The 18,794-nt window shown below is 39.8% G+C and overlaps 1 protein-coding gene across 1 annotated transcript in view; it reads right to left on the bottom strand.

The window, feature by feature from the left end:
• cubn (cubilin (intrinsic factor-cobalamin receptor)) overlaps positions 1 to 18,794 on the bottom strand; it is a 101,103-nt gene that overhangs the window by 43,738 nt on the left and 38,571 nt on the right. The window contains exons 30-45 of the mRNA XM_053412367.1: positions 17,523 to 17,691; positions 15,933 to 16,114; positions 14,893 to 15,049; positions 11,122 to 11,238; positions 10,916 to 11,029; positions 10,648 to 10,776; positions 10,376 to 10,508; positions 9,088 to 9,293; positions 8,372 to 8,553; positions 7,633 to 7,825; positions 5,862 to 6,059; positions 5,592 to 5,738; positions 4,855 to 5,045; positions 3,106 to 3,274; positions 2,376 to 2,550; positions 409 to 587 (exon numbers count right to left, since the gene is read on the bottom strand). Of these exons, the coding sequence (XP_053268342.1) occupies positions 409 to 587; positions 2,376 to 2,550; positions 3,106 to 3,274; positions 4,855 to 5,045; positions 5,592 to 5,738; positions 5,862 to 6,059; positions 7,633 to 7,825; positions 8,372 to 8,553; positions 9,088 to 9,293; positions 10,376 to 10,508; positions 10,648 to 10,776; positions 10,916 to 11,029; positions 11,122 to 11,238; positions 14,893 to 15,049; positions 15,933 to 16,114; positions 17,523 to 17,691 (2,641 nt within the window). The remainder of the gene's footprint in view (positions 1 to 408; positions 588 to 2,375; positions 2,551 to 3,105; positions 3,275 to 4,854; positions 5,046 to 5,591; positions 5,739 to 5,861; positions 6,060 to 7,632; positions 7,826 to 8,371; positions 8,554 to 9,087; positions 9,294 to 10,375; positions 10,509 to 10,647; positions 10,777 to 10,915; positions 11,030 to 11,121; positions 11,239 to 14,892; positions 15,050 to 15,932; positions 16,115 to 17,522; positions 17,692 to 18,794) is intronic.

Raw genomic sequence — 18,794 nt, 5'->3', positions numbered from 1 at the left:
AAGAGTAAGGAAAAACTACTAAAAACCCTTTTAACAGGGTAAATCAAGGAAGATCAAGACGCACTCAGTAACTGCAGCTGAATACCCCTCACCTCACCCTCCCCTTCCAAACATGAAAGAGAACCGGTGGTAGTCTTCATTAAATCTCAAAAGGTGTTAAGTTTGTCCAGTTTGGACTACTGTAAGAAACATGGCGGCCTCCGTAGAGAGGTACCAATGTAAATAAAAAGTATTTAAGTGTAAAAGGCAGCAAGAGTAAGGAATACAAAACAAATATATAGAAATTTAGAAACATATGAATGTAGTTAAGACATTAAGACAGGAAGAAATATAATTATTATTATTTTATTATTATATAAATTATTGAGTTGTAATTAGAGCAGTGTGAGATAACAGTGATTACCTTACCTTTGGAGTACTTTGCCTTGAATCCATTATGTGTGACACTGGTGTCAGTTCGAAACCTGAGTAGCATGGAGGAACCTGTTGAATGCTGGGTAGATGGTCGGGTATTGCCACACAGTCGGGAAATTAAGTCAGCATTGATTATAGAACCATCACGCACCTCCAAGTAGTCATACATACATCTGTGAAATGCATGAAGGAACACCAGTTAGTCTGTTTCTCGGTCAAGTGGTATTTTTTTATAAATTTTAGGGATTGTAATTTAAGGGGTTTGGTGAATGATATTTTACATTAATTGTCATAAAATTATATTTAAATTTTGTTTATCAACCTTTCTATTATCTCTACCCAGCAGTTTCTACGGTGGCCCTGAAAGCTCAACGAACGGCAACTTAAGAAAACACATGCAAGTTGACAAAACACCAGCAAAGTAAAAAAACATCTTCATCAATTTCACAACACAACAAAACACATTACAGCAACGCGCTGCAAAAAGAGAAAAGCGCTGCAAATACCGGAACGAGCTGCAAATAGGGAAACGCGCAGCAAATACCGGAACGCGTTGCTAATACCGTAACGTGCTGCAAAAAGCCAAGCAAGCGCAGCAAGAAGAGGCCACAACACAACGGAAGTGTTTCCAGGGGACAACTAAAAGTGATGGACACTGCTGCCACAAAAACGTCCAATACACCATAGAAATTCGGTTCCACACAGGGTTCGGCCACCCGCGGCTCTGGAGCCGAACGCGGCTCTTCGGCCCCTCTGCAGTGGCTGTACAGTTCAGTGTTGTGCATATGTTTCGCGAACGCTGAACTTAACGAATCAGTTTTCATATTATTAACGTGAACGTAACGATGAACGTGAGTGAACATCATGTAAATTTTTTAAATCATCACCGTATCAGGCCATCATGAAATACCAGGAGCGGGCGAGTGTGTGTGTGTGTGTGTGTGTGTGTGTGTGTGTGTTCGTGTGTCCCCCGGCGCCCGCTCCTGGTATCTCATGATGGCCTGATACGGTGATGATTTAAAACCCTGTGTGGAACCGAATTTCTATGGTGTATTGGACGTTTTTGTGGCGGCAGTGTCCATCACTGTTAGCTGTCCCCTGGAAACACTTCCGTTGTGTTGTGGCCTCTTCTTGCTGCGCGTTTGGCTTTTTGCAGCACGTTCCGGTATTTGCAACGCGTTCCGGTATTTGCTGCGCGTTTCTCTATTTGCAGCTCGTTCCGGTATTTGCAGCGCTTTTCTCTTTTTGCAGCGCATTGCTGTAATGTGTTGTGTTGTGTTGTGAAATTGATGAAGATGTTTTTTTACTTTGCTGGTGTTTTGTCAACTTGCATGTGTTTTCTTAAGTTGCCGTTTGTTGAGCTTTCAGGGCCACCGTAAGTTTCAGCCCCTGGTAGTCTTTGTTATAACTGAGAAAACTGTGCATTTTATCCAAAGAAGGTCTTTAAAGGGATAGTTCATCCAAAAAAATATTAATTCACTCATTTTCTACTCACCCCTAAGCCGATCAAGGGTTTGGTGAAGAAACTTTGTTAAAGCAGAATCCAATACAATACTCGACACCCTCCTCCCCCCCTCCACATGGGGGTGAGTAGATAATGGGTGAAATTCCTGGGTGAACCTTTAAGACATCCTTCAGTGCAACAAAATCTCATGATTTTGTAGTGGGGGTGTCCGTTTTGTTTACAAACATTTTACAGCTACAGAGAACTTCCGGCTGTCACCAAAACATCCACTCTTAACCCCCCCGGTGCACTTGTTACCATGGTAACCCCACAGCTCCTTACAGAGTGTGTAATCATACAAACCACGTAGTGCAAATCAAATAGTGTAAACCACATCAACAGTCTTTGGTGAATTCTGTCTATCACATATGTCCACCACAATAGTATACTTTAAAAACACTAAATCTAAGCAGGCATACATTTTAAAATAACAAAGTAGAGAAAGTAGCAGCTTTACTGGGCTGTGGGCTCAATGTAGAATTCATCCTCAAAGTCGATTTGGACAGCTTCTCCATTGGGGACAGTGATGACCCAGATACAGTCAATGTTCTGGGGGTAGTTTTGAGGATAGTTAGGTGAACTTATGTACCCTGGAGGGTCATTGTCATTCAGCTTAATGAAGCCTCCACATGCTGCAGAAAGGGAGACAGAGCAGGTTTGTACGTTTCCTTAAACACAAATACATACATTTTTGCTTTTAAATTATTTCATCATGGTAGACTGATTTATTTTATGGAAAATGATGCTATTTTCAAATTCACTCCTCACCCCATACATCTCTTCCTGCACTATGTCACTTGGGTTAGTTTGACTGATAAGATCAAAATCACAAGGAGAATGTGGGCATCTCCATCATAATTTCCAGAAGTCTCACTTTCTACCTCAAATGCTGAGTTTTCTAACTAAATCAGCACCAGAGTCTCAGTTTTAGGCGCGTGAAAGCCTCAGAGTAGTATGGACACCAGGTGAAAACAGTATTCTAAAACTCAAGTTAGTTGGGGCCCAATTAGTGTTGGTGTAGGCTGGTGGCTCGAGGAACTCTCCTTTTATATTTCAGGAGTGGATGGAACTAAAATCGATCTGGAAATTTTGAACAGTCCACCTAAAACAACCTGTTAATACAATCAACCCAGGACATCAATAAAATACTGGTGAGTGGAGAAAAAGTATAAGTGAGATGGCTGTACCCTGACTGTGGGCCTCAAAGATCAGCTCAAAGCCACTGGCCTCATTACTGCCATCCGACATAAAGTGAATGAAGAGGTGGTTGTCAGTTGTCTGGAGAAGGGATGGGGGACTTGTACCACAGAGACGTTGGCCCAGTAATGGAGAAGAGCCATCTGGACCATTCCTAAGCTGTGGAGACACCAGCAAGTGAATAATAACTCTAAATAAACAATTGAATTGCTGATCGTGAATAGTGAATCGAAGACTTCAGACAAAAAAGAAAGTTGCATGTACATTAAATAAATGGGAAGAGTTGTTTGATAAGGAGAAAGAACAATTTATGGATGAGACCAGTCTTATTAACAAATTGTTCGTAGACCAAAACCGGTCTACAGCATATCTTAAAAACACAAATTATTTAAAAACAGACAATGTATCAAGAGCATATGTACAGTATATGAAGGATATCCACTTCCTCCCACTATCCAGAAATGTAGCCAAAACATTGTGTGTAAAAAACTCTGGCATTTTGTGCCAGTTCTAGCCAGACTGTGCACAGTAAATATCAATGAATGGAATCAAGGTCACAAGGCAGTCTCAGGTTTCAATCAGGATGTTTAACCCCATTTGTATAACATAGGCGTGAATAATTTTTTTTTTGTATTTTAAGCCTTTTTAGTTGGAACCATGGTCTCATACACTAACATGGAGGAGGCATGGTTCATGACCTATACTGGGGGTGACTGAGACATCCAACTCTACATGATTACCGGAGACCTGGATAACCATGTCAGCAAGATATATCCATTTTAATGTGTCTTATGCATGATCCCGACACCATCATAACCAGATTTTTTTTGCAGGATCACCACACTAGACTGCAATTTGACCATGTTAACAAGAAACAGTGACTTGAAGGAAGCGCATTATGTTGGAATATTACTATGTAGTTGTATCGAATGACTTTTTTAGCTTCCTTTTTAGTGGGGAGGGGAAGACATAGTGTAATAACACTCACCGCACCTTAAGAACTCACCGCAATTTAACTCAATACAGATTATGTGATATCCAAAGGTTACAGAGGAGCTGACATACACACCCTCAAATCCGAAAGAATGTACAGTATACCTTCTACATAAAAAGGTATAAAAATACACTGCCAAACAAATACAGGTGACAGGGCCGACAAATACAGTTGAATGCCCAATTTTGTATTCTCCAGCAGGGCTGAAGTTTAAAAAAAAAAATTAAGCCACCCAAAGAGCAAAGGATTAATATAAAGTATTTTTATAGCAGTTTCGGGAAGAAGCACTGTTATGAGAGGAATATTTATTTTAAATGTGATACCACACAAAAGCTAACAATTCAAAAACATTAATGTTGCTGCGTACCAGTGTCATATGCCAAGCTGTAATAACCATCCAAAATAAAACTTGTTATCATACAGTTCATGGAAATTATCAATTTATTAGTATAATTTTACTTAAAAAATGTGGTATTATGTAAACAAATGTGTAGTTTAAAATACAGAAATTTTATGAATATATTGTATTTATGATCAGGACTGATGATGTTTAATAAAATGTATTTATTAAAGGGAAAAATTAACTTAATACATATCATTTTATAGACGTTTTAGGAATGACATTTTTGTCCATGAGGGTGCAGAAAGCAGAAACAAATTTTAAGGCCCTGAGGGTAAAACGTTCATGGGCCCAGTAAGTGGCCTTCTTGTAACCATACAAACATGCTCTCAATATGTTGTTTACCTCAAGGAAGTCTCCTGAGCTGCAACCATTTCCATAGCCTTGAATCTGGAAGGGGTTCTGGAAGGTGACAGAAACCCTGAAGCCAGGTGTCACCATCACATTCCAGCTACAGTTCAGACCAGGCATGTAGTTCTGGGGGTGGTGCGGACTGCTCACCACACCCCTGTCTACGTGCAAAAGACCACCACAACCTGAAGACACAAAAGTATAATCATGATTATTATTATTAAGGTAATTATTGGCTTTGTAGAATTGTAACAGTAGTAGAGTAGTAGTTTGACAGGAAATGTGTGGGAAAAAAAATGTAACTGTCGCAGCGGTGGACTAGGTGGAAGGTCGCTGGTTCGATTCCTCGTGGTGACAATACAACATACCTGCCAGGACAACACCCTGATCTGTTCCAAAGAGCACTCTCCCTACCCCCACTGTCTAAGTGCCCCTGAGCAAGGCACCTTACTCCCCCAACATCTGCTCCCCGGGCGCTGTGCATGGCTGCTCACTGCTCTGTCGTGTCCTGTGATGTTCACCAGATGGGACAAAAGCAGAAGACAAATTTCCCTACTCTGCATGTCGTGTGATTGTGCATTATTTTGGGATCAATAAAAATGTATCTTATCTGTATCTTATTGAGTGTCAAGTTTTTTTTCCCATTACTCCCTATTGACCATATCTTTTTGTTGTACAATACTAATAGAACCTTGTTTATGATGTTTATTAATTTGCTTCTGGTGCTTGACCTCTGGAGTAGGAGGCATTAAAGCCTCGGCCAGTGACGCTGCTGTCTGAGGAAAAGTGAATGAACATGGAATCTCCTGTCGAGTGGAGAGGACCTGGGGGGTCGCGACCACACACAGTAGCCAGCACAGGGGACATACTGGTTGCACCTGGAAACAAACACATGCACAAATAAGACCACAGGAGCATAGTGCTTTCAATAAATCTATTTCAGCAACTCCATTCGTGATTTGCTCAGGGTAAGGTCTACAGAAAAGGCTTTAATAAATTACCGTCTCTAATAACCAGGCTATCAAAGAAGCAACTGGGGTAGTCCTCCATGTCCAGGGACAAGATGTTAAACTCTACAATCGAGTCTGGAGAACGAATCAACCAGGTACACTCCTGGGTCAGTGGGTAATCTTCAGGCCAGCCAGGAGAATAGAAGAAGCCAGGAGTCTCTCCTGCCATTAGCATTCCACCACATGAACCTGAAAAACAGAAACACACACACAAATGGTTCTCTAAGATGGAACACATGCAATACTGACTTATTAAACCTTAACTTTGGAGTGAAAAGATCATTTCTTTAACAATAACTACATTAATTATAATTTTCAGTTAATAAGTGTCACCCTCCTTCAATCGTCAACACTTCACTCAATTAGCAGGGAAACTACTCTACTCAATACTGTTTAGTAGTCAAATAAATTGTAGTAGTCATCTAATGTACACAAATTGCAGATGATGCTGCTGACCCTCTGAACAAGGCTCAGTCAGTAAGAGATGTTCGTTTAAGGAAGAGAAGGAAGGGGGGGATCTCAATGAGTTTGCCACCCTTTTAAAACATTTTTTAAATCCATTAAGTTTCCTTTTGCTTCAGGGCTGTTTTTGTAAACACTGGCAATTCTGTCAGGTCTTCTAAGGTTTTAGGGCGGGTTTTAAAACAAATGTATGTCACACAACTACTAAGTCAACTACTAAAAATGATGAACAAACAAACATTTCTTTGAAGGCTGGATGATATGCACACAGGTGATAGCTTACACTCTAAAGCAGGGGTCTTCACCGTTATTGTGCATTCAATACTAAGCTATTCAAATGATACCCAGGTTCATATATTCATGTTTTATGAACCATGTTAAACATGTGCAAGGTATAAAGTTGCAGTTTGTGCATTCCTGACTGAAAGATAACGTCTTCTGCCTCCATTTATCCGTTCGCTACAATTTAAAGACATTTAAATTTGTGGGGATTTTCTTTTTAGTTAAAATACAAAAAATTATCTAATCAACAAAAAAATGTGCGACCCCCTGCAGTACCTCTGCAGACCCCCTGTTAAAGACCTCTGCTCTAAAGCATTCACAGCAAGAGCTCTACTTTCCTGAAATACCCTTTTATGACTCCCGAATCAGATTTTTAAAACAGTTGATTACTCTTATTGGGGCCTCATATTCAGTGTGATAACAGGAATGTTCATGGTTAAAGGTGCGAAGCAGTATACTTTTGCAGGCTGTCCACACAGATGCAAACATTCACAGAAATTTGCATGAATTCTGAAGGGCATAATATGAGGCTCAAAACGAATTTCTTTAGTTGTAGGAATCATTTTTGTATGTAGGCTAACACAAATTGAATAATGGCATATCGTAAAATAAATGTATCATGCATCTTAAACAGGTACTGCATAACAGCTAGTGAACATGACCTGAAGTGTATTTCGAGACTGCAAGTCTTTATTCTTGTGTTTTATGAGCAGGCTGTGTGCTCCTAAACAGAGGGAACCTAAAACCCGACCTGTTTCTATATGCATTTTGGAGCAACCAGGCTACGGCTGTTCAAATTTTACTGTTAATTTTGTAAGAAATTTCATATCACTAAAGGAGAACAAGGTCACATGTTTAGTATATAAGTTGCCTTTCAATGTGGCCGTATTTATGTATTTTTTGGGAAGTGATTATGAAACCTGTGTTAGGCTACAAGTCTAGCTCTGTCACCATCATCTACCTTGTAATTTTCCTCCAATTCTCTGGAGAAGAACTAATTGTAATGTCGTTGTTTTACCTGGTGAGATAGTGGGTGGTGGTCCAGAGTCCTGGACTGCACTCCATTCAACAAGGAAGCCTCGTCCTCCAATCACTGAATCTGATTTGAACTGCAGGGTGACAGTGCTGCCAGAACTCCTCACGGCCGGGGGGAAATCCAGACCACAGAATGTTCCAATCGGATAGTAATGAACACTGGAGCCATCAAAGATCTGGAAACAACCAAGGATTGAGGGCAGAATAGAAAAATTATCAAATTTATGGACAGCTCTTTGAGCTGTCATCGGGGCTCTGTTCTCTGATACATTATGCAAACTAATGTACACTTGACTGTCAACACTGTTCACAGGACAAAAAAAACAGTTTAAGTGATCCTGTTGTACAATGTCCTACATTTGTCCAACAGGTGAAGAATATGATATATGTGTAGTATATATTAATTGAATATTGAAGGCTTACCACTTTTATAGATTTTATATGTAGATATCTTTTAAACTTTAATTTATCAGCTTGTTTACTCAAAAATTTTCTGAATCTACAGCAAAAGTACTAGTGCTCAAAGGAAAAGTCTGTCCTGTTACAAAGAGCTGCTGTAAAAGTTAGATTGCATTGAGTGAGACAGCACCTGCAATGCACAATGTCTCACACATGAAACAATTAATACCCCTGAGACACACTGGCACAAGCATCATTCTGACTGTAAAATAAATATGTTAAATCAAGGTTACAATGCGATTTCACAGCATGCAGAATCTTACCTTGAGGTGGTCATAGTAGCATTCATACTGGTCCTCAATGTCCATGTCCAAGAAACGGATCTGAATGTAGCTGTCTCCCTCTACAGTTATGGTCCAGTAGTAGTCTGCATTATTTGGGTATGTTCTGGGATACAGTGGGGATGCTATCTGGCCAAACTCCCCCATCAGATCATTACCATACACTGAGAAACAGTGAGGAAGTCAAGGGTTAGATTTCTTATTCCCTCTCTAATTAAATTTGATCTACCAAGTTTTCTATTTATTGATCAGATTTAATAACTGAATAAACAGACATCGTACAACAAATCTTGCTGTTACTTCAGTAAGATGACTAATGACAATGAGAAAAAGGATAGAGGGAGAATTAGGAAGATTGGAATGGAACATTTAAATGGTAAATAGTCTATAATTATATTGCACTTTTCTAGTCTTGATGACTACTCATCGCACATCACAGTAAAATGTTGCCATACATCGATTCACAGCCATCAGGGGCAATTTGGGTTTCAGTGTATTCCCAAGGACACTTGGAACCCTGATCGGAGCAGGCGGAGAACCACCAACCATCTGGTTAGTTAGTTAGTGGACGACCCACTCTGTCTCCTGAGCCACAGCCGACCATACACACCAACATGTGTTGGTGGCATGGTATGACGGGGCGGCTGTGGCTCAGGAGTTTGAATTTAAAAAAGATCATGAATGGTGTTTACGCTTACAGTGTGAGAAGGTCGCTCTGAATCCTTCTCCACTAATTGACGCATCTGAGACAAACTTCACCCACAGGATGTGACCAATCACAGAGGTGTAGTTTGAAGGCAGCGAGTTCCCACAGAAGCAACCAACCACAGATCCAGTGGAGTTGCCCTCTCTTATTTCTAGGTAGTCATTATTACAGTCAGAGTCTCCCTGCAGGTGAAAGACACTAAACACAAAGAAAGATTGTTAGTGGTGAAGTATCTTTTAAAAGCAAAATATCAGCCACGGATTAATTATCTGCAAATTCAAAAAATAAAGACATTTAACTAATGTGCAGCAATCATCGCATCTTCATCCTCTGCCAACAATCACTATGCAGTTCAGTTTGTTTTTCAATGGCTCTGCTAAGGTTTATGAGGTCAATCACTAATTAAAACACTCAAATTGCCTTTCACATATCAATAATATAAGTTAAATAATTAGTATCTGACCTAAGCTGGATTGTTAGTCAATAAAACTTTTGGTCAGAAGCTATTTAGAATTATGTTATGTGACATCGTAAAATGCTGAACAATCGATAGCTGATACTGCCCAGCATACTGTTTATGTCAAAAAAATATACTGTATCTTTGCCGAGTTAATAGTAGCCAGTATTATCAACTTGGCGATTGCATCACACAAGCCACTACATATTATATACATCTTACCCAGTGTCGTAACCCTGATGACACTGGACATTTATCTAACCCTTACTACTCCCCGACCCAGAAATAATTTCAAAGGTAAGAACTGATGGTTTCTGAAAAAACAAAAGCTAAAGTGGGATGAAAATGTGCAAAACCAAGCACAAATTACTCAACCAACAGAAATTTTACGGACAAAATTGATAGCCAAAAGTTTTGAAAAATTATCTGAATTGAATCTCATCCAGCCAATCAATCCTGACGATTTCCTGCTTTATCTGTTTGAGATATTTTTTAACTGAACACCTATTATATATATATATATATATATATATATATATATATATAGACCACAATACAGCATAACAAGCTCTCGCTGAACAGGGTAGCCCTAACATAGCGTATAATCTGAACTAAATAAACAGATAGCATCAGCTCTCTGTGAGAAGACTAAAACCTCTGTCTCCTTCATACGCAGAAGATGTCAGGTGACTGTCAGAGTTACCCAGAGATAGGTCAAGGAGGGCACCTGAAAGATGTTCCTACTTAAGTAACCTTCAGTTTATAATATTTAATCAGAGATATGCGCCTGAGATCAAGAATCAACCTCCACATTCAAACTAACATAAATGAGAGCTGAAGACGGTTTCCTGGTGAGCTTTTGATGGTCCACACACATTCCACATTAGGCGGATAAGCATCTGGATAGTTGGGACTGTTAAATGCACCACTCTCCATCACCAGATCTCCTCCACAACCTGAGCAGAAGATGTAAAAATAGTGTTTACTGGAGATCCTTTCAATATCAGCGTATATGCATGGGAACAGTGTGATTTTGTAATTTTCAGTAATAAATATATTTTCTAGAACTGAGCATGGTATCCTGGTATCTCTTACTAGATGTGGAAGCCGAGTAGGTGGCTCGGAAACCTTTTCTGGAGACGGATTGGTCTGAGACGAAATTGACCACCAAGGAGTTACTGAATGATGTCACCGGGTGAGGTATTTCAAGGCCACAATAGCGCCCTGGCAAAAATGTATATTAAATTTAAATGCCTTTGAGATTTTCATGTAAATGAACAAGCTGTTGTATTCAACTACAAAATGCGCACACATGCACATCCACACAAGCGCGCACGCACACACCCACTAAAAGTAAAACTACCTATAGATGGTGCCTGGTAGTTGTCTCCATCCAGGATCTCCACAGCTTCATGGGAGCAGTTGGAGTATATCATTTCTAACTCAAAGTCCGTGAATGACAGGGTCACATGGTTAACTGGCCACAGAAAGAAAAAACAACACTTAATGTGTAACATCGGTTATACAACAATAGTTTTGCTTTTGTCAACCTTGATTAAAGCAGCTCACATGGTTCCTGTGCTCTGATGATCCAGCTACAGTTCTGATTGGGTGGGTATGGTGCTGGGTACCGAGGTGATGCAATGGCCCCACCCTCATTGTCTGTAATTATTGTTGAACCACAGGCTGTTGAAAACATACAAAATGATATGGTTAGGTTCCTCTAACCCTCAACCATCCAACAGAACACGTCAAACAGTTTGACCCACCTACAGTGGGTTTTATTCACGTAGAAGGTCTGAATGAGACTAACACTTTTGTTTACTTAATAATTGGTGTTTCGTTATTTCAGAGTGTTAGCTCTGTCTCAAAAAATTACAATTTATGATGGTGAGAATATTATGTCAACTGATTAATGTCTCATTACAATGCTGAGTAGATGCAGTAACAAACTAGGGCTACGATGTAGCACTGGCGGGCCCGAGCACCCGCATGTTGAAGCCTGTTGCGGTCGGTGGAGAAAACGATCGATGACCACGCGCACGTCTCCGCGTTGCATGCGTTTTGTGCACTGCTGCAAGTTAAACGCTTCACTTCCTGCGTCCGTCATGCGGTGTTGATCCTTGCCTGCTAATTGCTCATTACGGTCCATGCTATCGGATAGCATATCACACTGTGCAAATCGAATGATAGTTGTAAAACAAAGCTTACTTCCTGTTGCCAGTAGGTGGCGCCATCACTATTATTACACACAGACATATAGATCTGTTCAAGTAGGCGCTCTGATGTAGCGTGAGCAATTTTGTGTCAATTGGACAATGTTACCACAAAATAATTTTCATACTGATCAATAGGTGGCGCTATGATCACCTCTATCAGTAGTTTGGAGCCGGATGAATAATGAAGAGTGGATTAACAAAGTACTTCCTGTTTCAGGGCGAATCAGTAGGTGGCGCTATGACACTGAGGAAATATTGACACATAGAGCTGTTCAGGCTTGTACTCTTATCATGTGACAGAAGTTTAATAGTGATAGGACAATGCACAGTGGAGTTATGACAACATCGTGTCCTTTGGCGAAGGAAAATCCTTCACCACACATCAATGTTTACACGGTTTGAGGAAATGTTACAATTCTGACCATGATCCAATGACTTGACTGAGCTCTTTTGAGTTGTATATTATAAAGCAGCCAGGAGCAGTTCATCAAAGTATAAATCATGTCACTTCCTGTAGCCACCAGGGGGCGCTGTGATTTCAAGTCATCAGGCCGGGACTCTAGTCTTACATGTCTAGTTTGGTCTCGATTGGACAATGTATGTCCGACATACAGAACCTCGTGTTTTGATGGTGTTAAATCAAACTTTGATGCCACGCCACGGTCACACGGTGTGACGGAAAATCGATCTCTAAATCATTTTTATCTCCATCTTGTTGTGATGACACTGATCTTAATTTGAAGTTAATCTGATGAAAGCCCTGGCACAAGTACGTCAAAGTAAAAATGTGGAATATGGCAAAAATGGCCACTTAAGCCAAAATGGCGGCCATCTGTTTGGTCTAGCATATCTATCCAAGAAGCTTATTTGTTTGTTATGAAAAGACACATGCCTCAATCGATTTTTGTACATGTCGGCCAATCGTAGTGCCGTGGCTGCCCTTTAGGGGGCGCTAGTCAGTTTTCTTGCCACGCCCATTCCTTAAAACCATATAATATCTTCAGGGGGGGATGTTAACACACACAGGTAGTTTGAGGGAGATGGAACCATGAACAGGGATGTTACAGCAATTTCGTGTTTCACGGCGAGTTGATGAACGTTGATGCCACGCCATTAATATGACGTTTGACGAAAAGTCACAGTAATCTTATGCCTTCATTATCAATGTCTTGAGACTCATTTGATACAGTTTGACATGGTTGAGGTCAGTGGATGAGGAGGAATACATCCATGCAAAAAAAAGACATTTCCTGTTGCCACCAGGGGGCGCTGTGATTTCAAGTCATGATTTCTGTGTAGATGTCATCAAGCAGGGACTCTTGTTTTACATGTCTAGTTTGGACTTGATTAGACGATGTATGTCTGAGATACAATAGCTCGTGTTTTGATGGCGTTTAATCAAACTTTGACGCAATGCCACGGTCACACGGTTTGACGAAAAATAGATAATTTTTTATATCCATCTTGTTGTGATGACACTGATCTTAATTTGAAGTTAATCTGATGAAAGCTCTACAAGTACATCAAAGTAAAAATGTGGAATGTGGCCAAAATGGCCACTAAATCTAAAATGGAGAGCTTCCTGTTTGTTTAAGCATATCTATCCAAGAGACTTATTTCTTTGTCATGAAAAGAAACATGTCCCTATCGATTTTTGTCAATGTAGACCAATCGTAGTGCCGGTGCTCCCCTTTAGGGGGCATTAGTCAGTTATTTTGCCACGCCCATTCCTTAAAACTATCTGAATATCTTCAGGGGGGGGGCTGTTGAAAAACACATGTAGTTTGAGGAAGCTGGACCCATGAACACGGAAGTTACAGCGATTTTGTGTGTCATGGCGAACTGATGAACTTTGATGCCACGCCATTAATAATCTGCATGATGGAAAGTCACAGTAATCGTATGCCCACATTATCAATGTCTAGAGACCCATTTGACACAGGTTGACATGGTTTTGCAAAGTGGATGAGGAGAAATACATCCAAGTGTAAGACGTATCAAGAACAAGACATTTCCTAGTGCCACCAGGGGGCGCTGTGATTTTAAGTCACGATCTCTGTATAGATGCCTTCAGGTCGCGATTTTTGTTTTACATGTCTAGTTTGGACTCGATTGGACCAAATATGTCCAAGATACAGAAGCTCGTGTTCTGATGGCATTTAATCAAACTTTGAGGCCATGCCACAAAAAATGTATCTTTCAACAACTTCAGATCTCCATCTTGTTTTGATGACACTAGTTTGGACTTGATTGAACCAAATATGCCTGAGATACAGAAGCTTGTGATTTGATGGCGTGTAAAAATTCGGAGAACTTTAGATCTCCATCTTGTTGTGAAGACACTCATCTAAATTTCAGTTGATCTGATGAAAGCCCTACGACGAGTATGTCAAAGTAAAAATGTGGAATATGGCCAAAATGGCCACTAAATTCAAAATGGCGGGCTTCTTGTTGCGTTTTTCATAATGCACTGAGAGACTTTTTTGTGCATTTGGTCATGATACACAACTGTCCTCATTTTCGTGAGGATCGGTGAAAGCTAACTGAGGGGGCTTTCCGTAGGTGGCGCTGTTGAAACATTTTTCCACGCCCATTTCCAAATAGTCAAGAATACGTACATTTTTACCACTTTCTAATTTACTGCAAACTTTAGAAACTTTCTGAGCCCTCAAAAAGCCCCTACAGTTTCAATAGGGCCTCTCACCATTCGGTGCTCGGGCCCTAAATATCAAGAGTGCAGCATTCTCTGAAATTTTGAATTTAAAATTGAGATTCAAGTTTGTCTTCTCTCTTCTTTCAAATTCATTGTAAAAATAGTCTATTAGTTACAATACATACACAGTAGGTTATTCAGTTTTGTTAACTAAGTTGATCTTTGGATATTTGTGTAGGGGAAATAAGGTGAACTCGTATTTCTTTCATATTTATTGTAATCAATAAATCTTGTTTGAGATCAGTTGTGTGCTTTGTGTACGCTAATGTTAACATTACTGCAGGCAAGCCTGGTTATGTTTTGAAATTATTACAATCTGAATATAGGACTGATGAATTAAAAGATGAAGTGATGGGGGAAATTTCACCCATGCTCAAGTGATTGAAACTGAATGTTAAGAATACTCACCCTCGGAGAAGTGAGCGCTAAACCCACGGTGACTGCGACTGGAGTCAGACCGAAAGCGAACAGTAATGGTATTCTGGGTGGTGGTAATGGAGGGAGGAAGACTGGTGCCACACACACGGGCAAGAAGAGGAGATGATATGGTTGGACCATCATGAACCTACAGAGGGACAGACATATGATTCTGGAAAACCTGGCTTAAAATTCACTGCATTAACAGTCGACACTACAAATATTTTGACTGCTACAAATTTTCACTCTTCAGCACATTCAGTTTGAAATAAAATAATGTGAATACCTTTAATTTCTCCAATCTCCACAGGATCTCTGGAGCTTAGCCATAGTGACCATCAGGTTCTTGGTTACCTCTATTACCATGACCCTTCTCCCCAATTGCTTAGTTTGGCCACCAGCTCTCAGAAGATTCAAGGTTGTTCCAAACATTGTTTCAAATGCACCATTAGTGCAACAGCGATTTTCATAACCTTTCCCAGATCTATGCCTCAACATGTCTCTGACCCAAAGGGCTTGTTTTTTTCCCGCTCTGATATGCATTGAATTTATCACATATGGACTCTAGACAAGGTGTAGATACATCTCAAGATGATCAAGAGAAATGGGAGACACCTGAACCAGTGTCATAGCACTGGTTTGAAAAGTAAAGCGGTGACCATCTAAGTGCAGAAAAGTATAATGATGCTTAAAAAGCTAAATCTAACAGGGAAATATCAATGGTGGTTTGTTTTCAAAACTCAATTGAGCTAGCAGATTGAGCACCTGCTTCACACATGACTAGTTGGCTGTTTTTGAAGAATATGGCATTTTCCATCATCCCTGTCCCATCCATACAGATTATATTGTAAATTACAAAAGCCTCAATCTACTGAAACCTGGCAATGACCATCATCCTAATATACATTTAGGCTGGTTCAGTCTGTAAATTACACACTTAGCCAGACATACTACATTCCCCTTCCTTGACATACCTTGACCAGAAGGTCAAACAGTTGCTGTCATCTACAGAATCAAAATAATTTACTTACAACCACATAGTCCCAGGAGCAGTTGCTATGATGTTCAATGTCCAGGTCGGAGAAATTGAAGAGTACACGATGGTGGGAATCTACACTGATGACCCAGGAACAGTCCACATTATTTGGATAACTGCCGGGATACAACGGCGAATGGATTTCCCCTGATGGAGCAGTGACTGGGCCCCCACAACCTGTATTAAAACACAGTTTATTAAAGGTTATGGAGAGTGCGATCAGTCAGATCTGTGTCACTTTGTATCACAATACACTCTTAATGACCTGCTTTCACTTTAACTAATAAACACTGTTATTAGGACCTGATCAGTACATGAAGTTTACTTAGTGTTTGTTTGATTCCCTCCGGAGTTTATGACGTCATGTGACGTGACGTGAACAACAGGACTCAGTGTTAATGGGGCAGGAGCGACATTAAAAAAAATGTACTTGTTCACGTTCATAGTTAATTTTTTCAAATTATTTTATTGGGATGGTTATGATAGAGATGACAAAGCTACAATCATGTATTTAGTTATTAATCGATGTTGTCGGATAATGAATCCGGATCTCTTCGGTCACTTTAATCCTGGCTGTATGTGTCACATCTCAAGTGTTGTAAAGAGCGCACACAAAATGTTGAAGACTCTTTTTTCATTATTCATTTGCATCATTTCACGTGATGGCCTTCCTATACGATGATGATTTTTCAAGAACGGTATCATAAAACGTGAGCTGTGTTCACTGTCATGGAAGGGATTCGTTCAGTTCAGCGTTCACAAGAGATTAACAATGTGCACAACACTGGCCACTGGCGCATACCTAGTTTCTTGCCTTACCACAACCACAATACATAACCAATAGGCAACAGGGCAATACATTATTAATAATTACTATAATTAACAATAAACTATATATGTAAATAGTGAAAATAAATATTATGTATAATTTTTAACAAAAAAATCCATTCAACTCCAATACCTGTGAAAAATCTGTGTAGTGCCACTTTTTTTGTCTCCATGCTAACCACTAATTGGACAAATGGTATTGGTTGCTTAGTAAAAGTAGTTGCAACAGTAGCACAAAACTTCAGGTGCATTAGATAAAAAGATGAAGGTGGCGTACCTGGCATTTCCCCCTCACAGATCTGAGCAGCCCGTTATTCCGTCTTTCAACACTTACATGCCTATGTGTACATTCCAATAGTTTATATTCTTAAAGGTCCCTTTTAACCCCGTTCCAGTGATGAGGGACAATGTTTATAGTCTTAGATAGGGGTAAAATAAATCAAGTGAGGGCATTTGAGTACTAGGTATATGAAGAAAAATTTGATGAAATGTTTACATACCATTTAATGTTGGTTTACATTGCTTTTAAAAGCATTTTTACTTTTTCTATTACTTGTTTTGTCGTTTTGTAGTTTGCAGTCTTAACTTTTTCTAACAAAACAATTTGGCACTTTGTAGTTTGCATGCCTCCTCACGGAAACTTATGAAGGTTTTACTTATAAAAATGTAATGTTCACCACTCTGCCCTCCCAATAGTACACCTCCTACTATAATGTGTAGTATTGTGTGGCACAGACGAACAATCATTTCCACCTACCTCCTGGGACTTCAGCCCAGCTTGCATTAAAACCTCGACCACTGACATAGGCATCAGACTTGAAGCGCACTGTGAGCAGGTTTCCAGTGCTAGAGACTTGTATTGGGTTAGATGTGGTGCTGCAGAGTTTTGATAGCTGAGGGGCTGACAGGTCTGGGCCTCCATACACCTTAGAGAATGTCACAGATGAAGGTCAAATGGCTACAACTGCAACAGTGTTTAAAAAGCAATCCATGACATATTTATTGTGCTGCTGTGTTTAACAATTGTAACTAATGACCTTTTAGTGGCATCAGATAATGGACTTGTGTCCATACTTGTCCTGCTGGATGTTAGAGCCGCATTTGAAACCATAGATCATAAGATTCTGTTACATAGACTTGAATAACATGTAGGGATTAAAGGAACGGCACTAGGCTGGTTTAAGTTGTACTTATGATATAGATTCCAGTTTGTTAATGTTAACAATGACTCCTCCATTCACACAAAAGTTAGTCATGGAGCTCCAAAAGGTTCTATCCTTAGACCGATACTTTTCACTTTATACTGTATATGCTTCCTTTCAGCAACATCATCAGAAAGTAACACGTACACTTCCATTGTTACGCAATTAAAGCTAAACTTCAGGAATGTCTCACATACATCCCTTTTGATAAAGCTTATAGTTATAAAGGGATCAGGTGAGTCCTGAACCATCCCTTAGTTATATATGCTGCTGTAGGTCTAGACTGCTCGGAGAGCTCCCATCATGCACTGAGCTCCTCTGACTATCCCTCTCTCTGTGTCTCTCTGTAATCATTAATAAAATGTTTATATCTATAAATAATACTCTTGTCTTCATTTCCAACATCATGGTTACACAACTGTTACTGGTCTATGGCAAAATTACCCAATGGAAGATTGTTGCAGTATGTTTTATTTAAAGAATTAGATGCCTTCAAAGGTCCAGTGTGTAAGATTAAGATGAAAGGGATCTATGAGCAGCAAGTGCATATAAAATATCGTAGCGATGTTTTCACTAGTGTATAATCAACTAAATTGTACAAATTGTTGTTTTCTTTACCCTAGAAGGAGCCCTTTAAATCTACATATGTAATGGGTCCTCTCTACAGAGACAACTATGTATTTTACAGTAGCCTAGTATGGACAAACTAAACACAACTGAAGGCTACGTTTAGGTTCGCATTCATGCTTGGAAGGGGAGGGTGAGGTGAGGGGTAATCAGCTGCAACATTGAACACTACGTGTCACTCAATACAACACACTTTTGAG

The sequence above is a fragment of the Pleuronectes platessa genome, chromosome 20 (genome assembly GCF_947347685.1).
Source record: "Pleuronectes platessa chromosome 20, fPlePla1.1, whole genome shotgun sequence".
Lineage (NCBI taxonomy): Eukaryota > Metazoa > Chordata > Actinopteri > Pleuronectiformes > Pleuronectidae > Pleuronectes > Pleuronectes platessa.
This window is presented reverse-complemented; position numbering and strand designations above follow the sequence as displayed.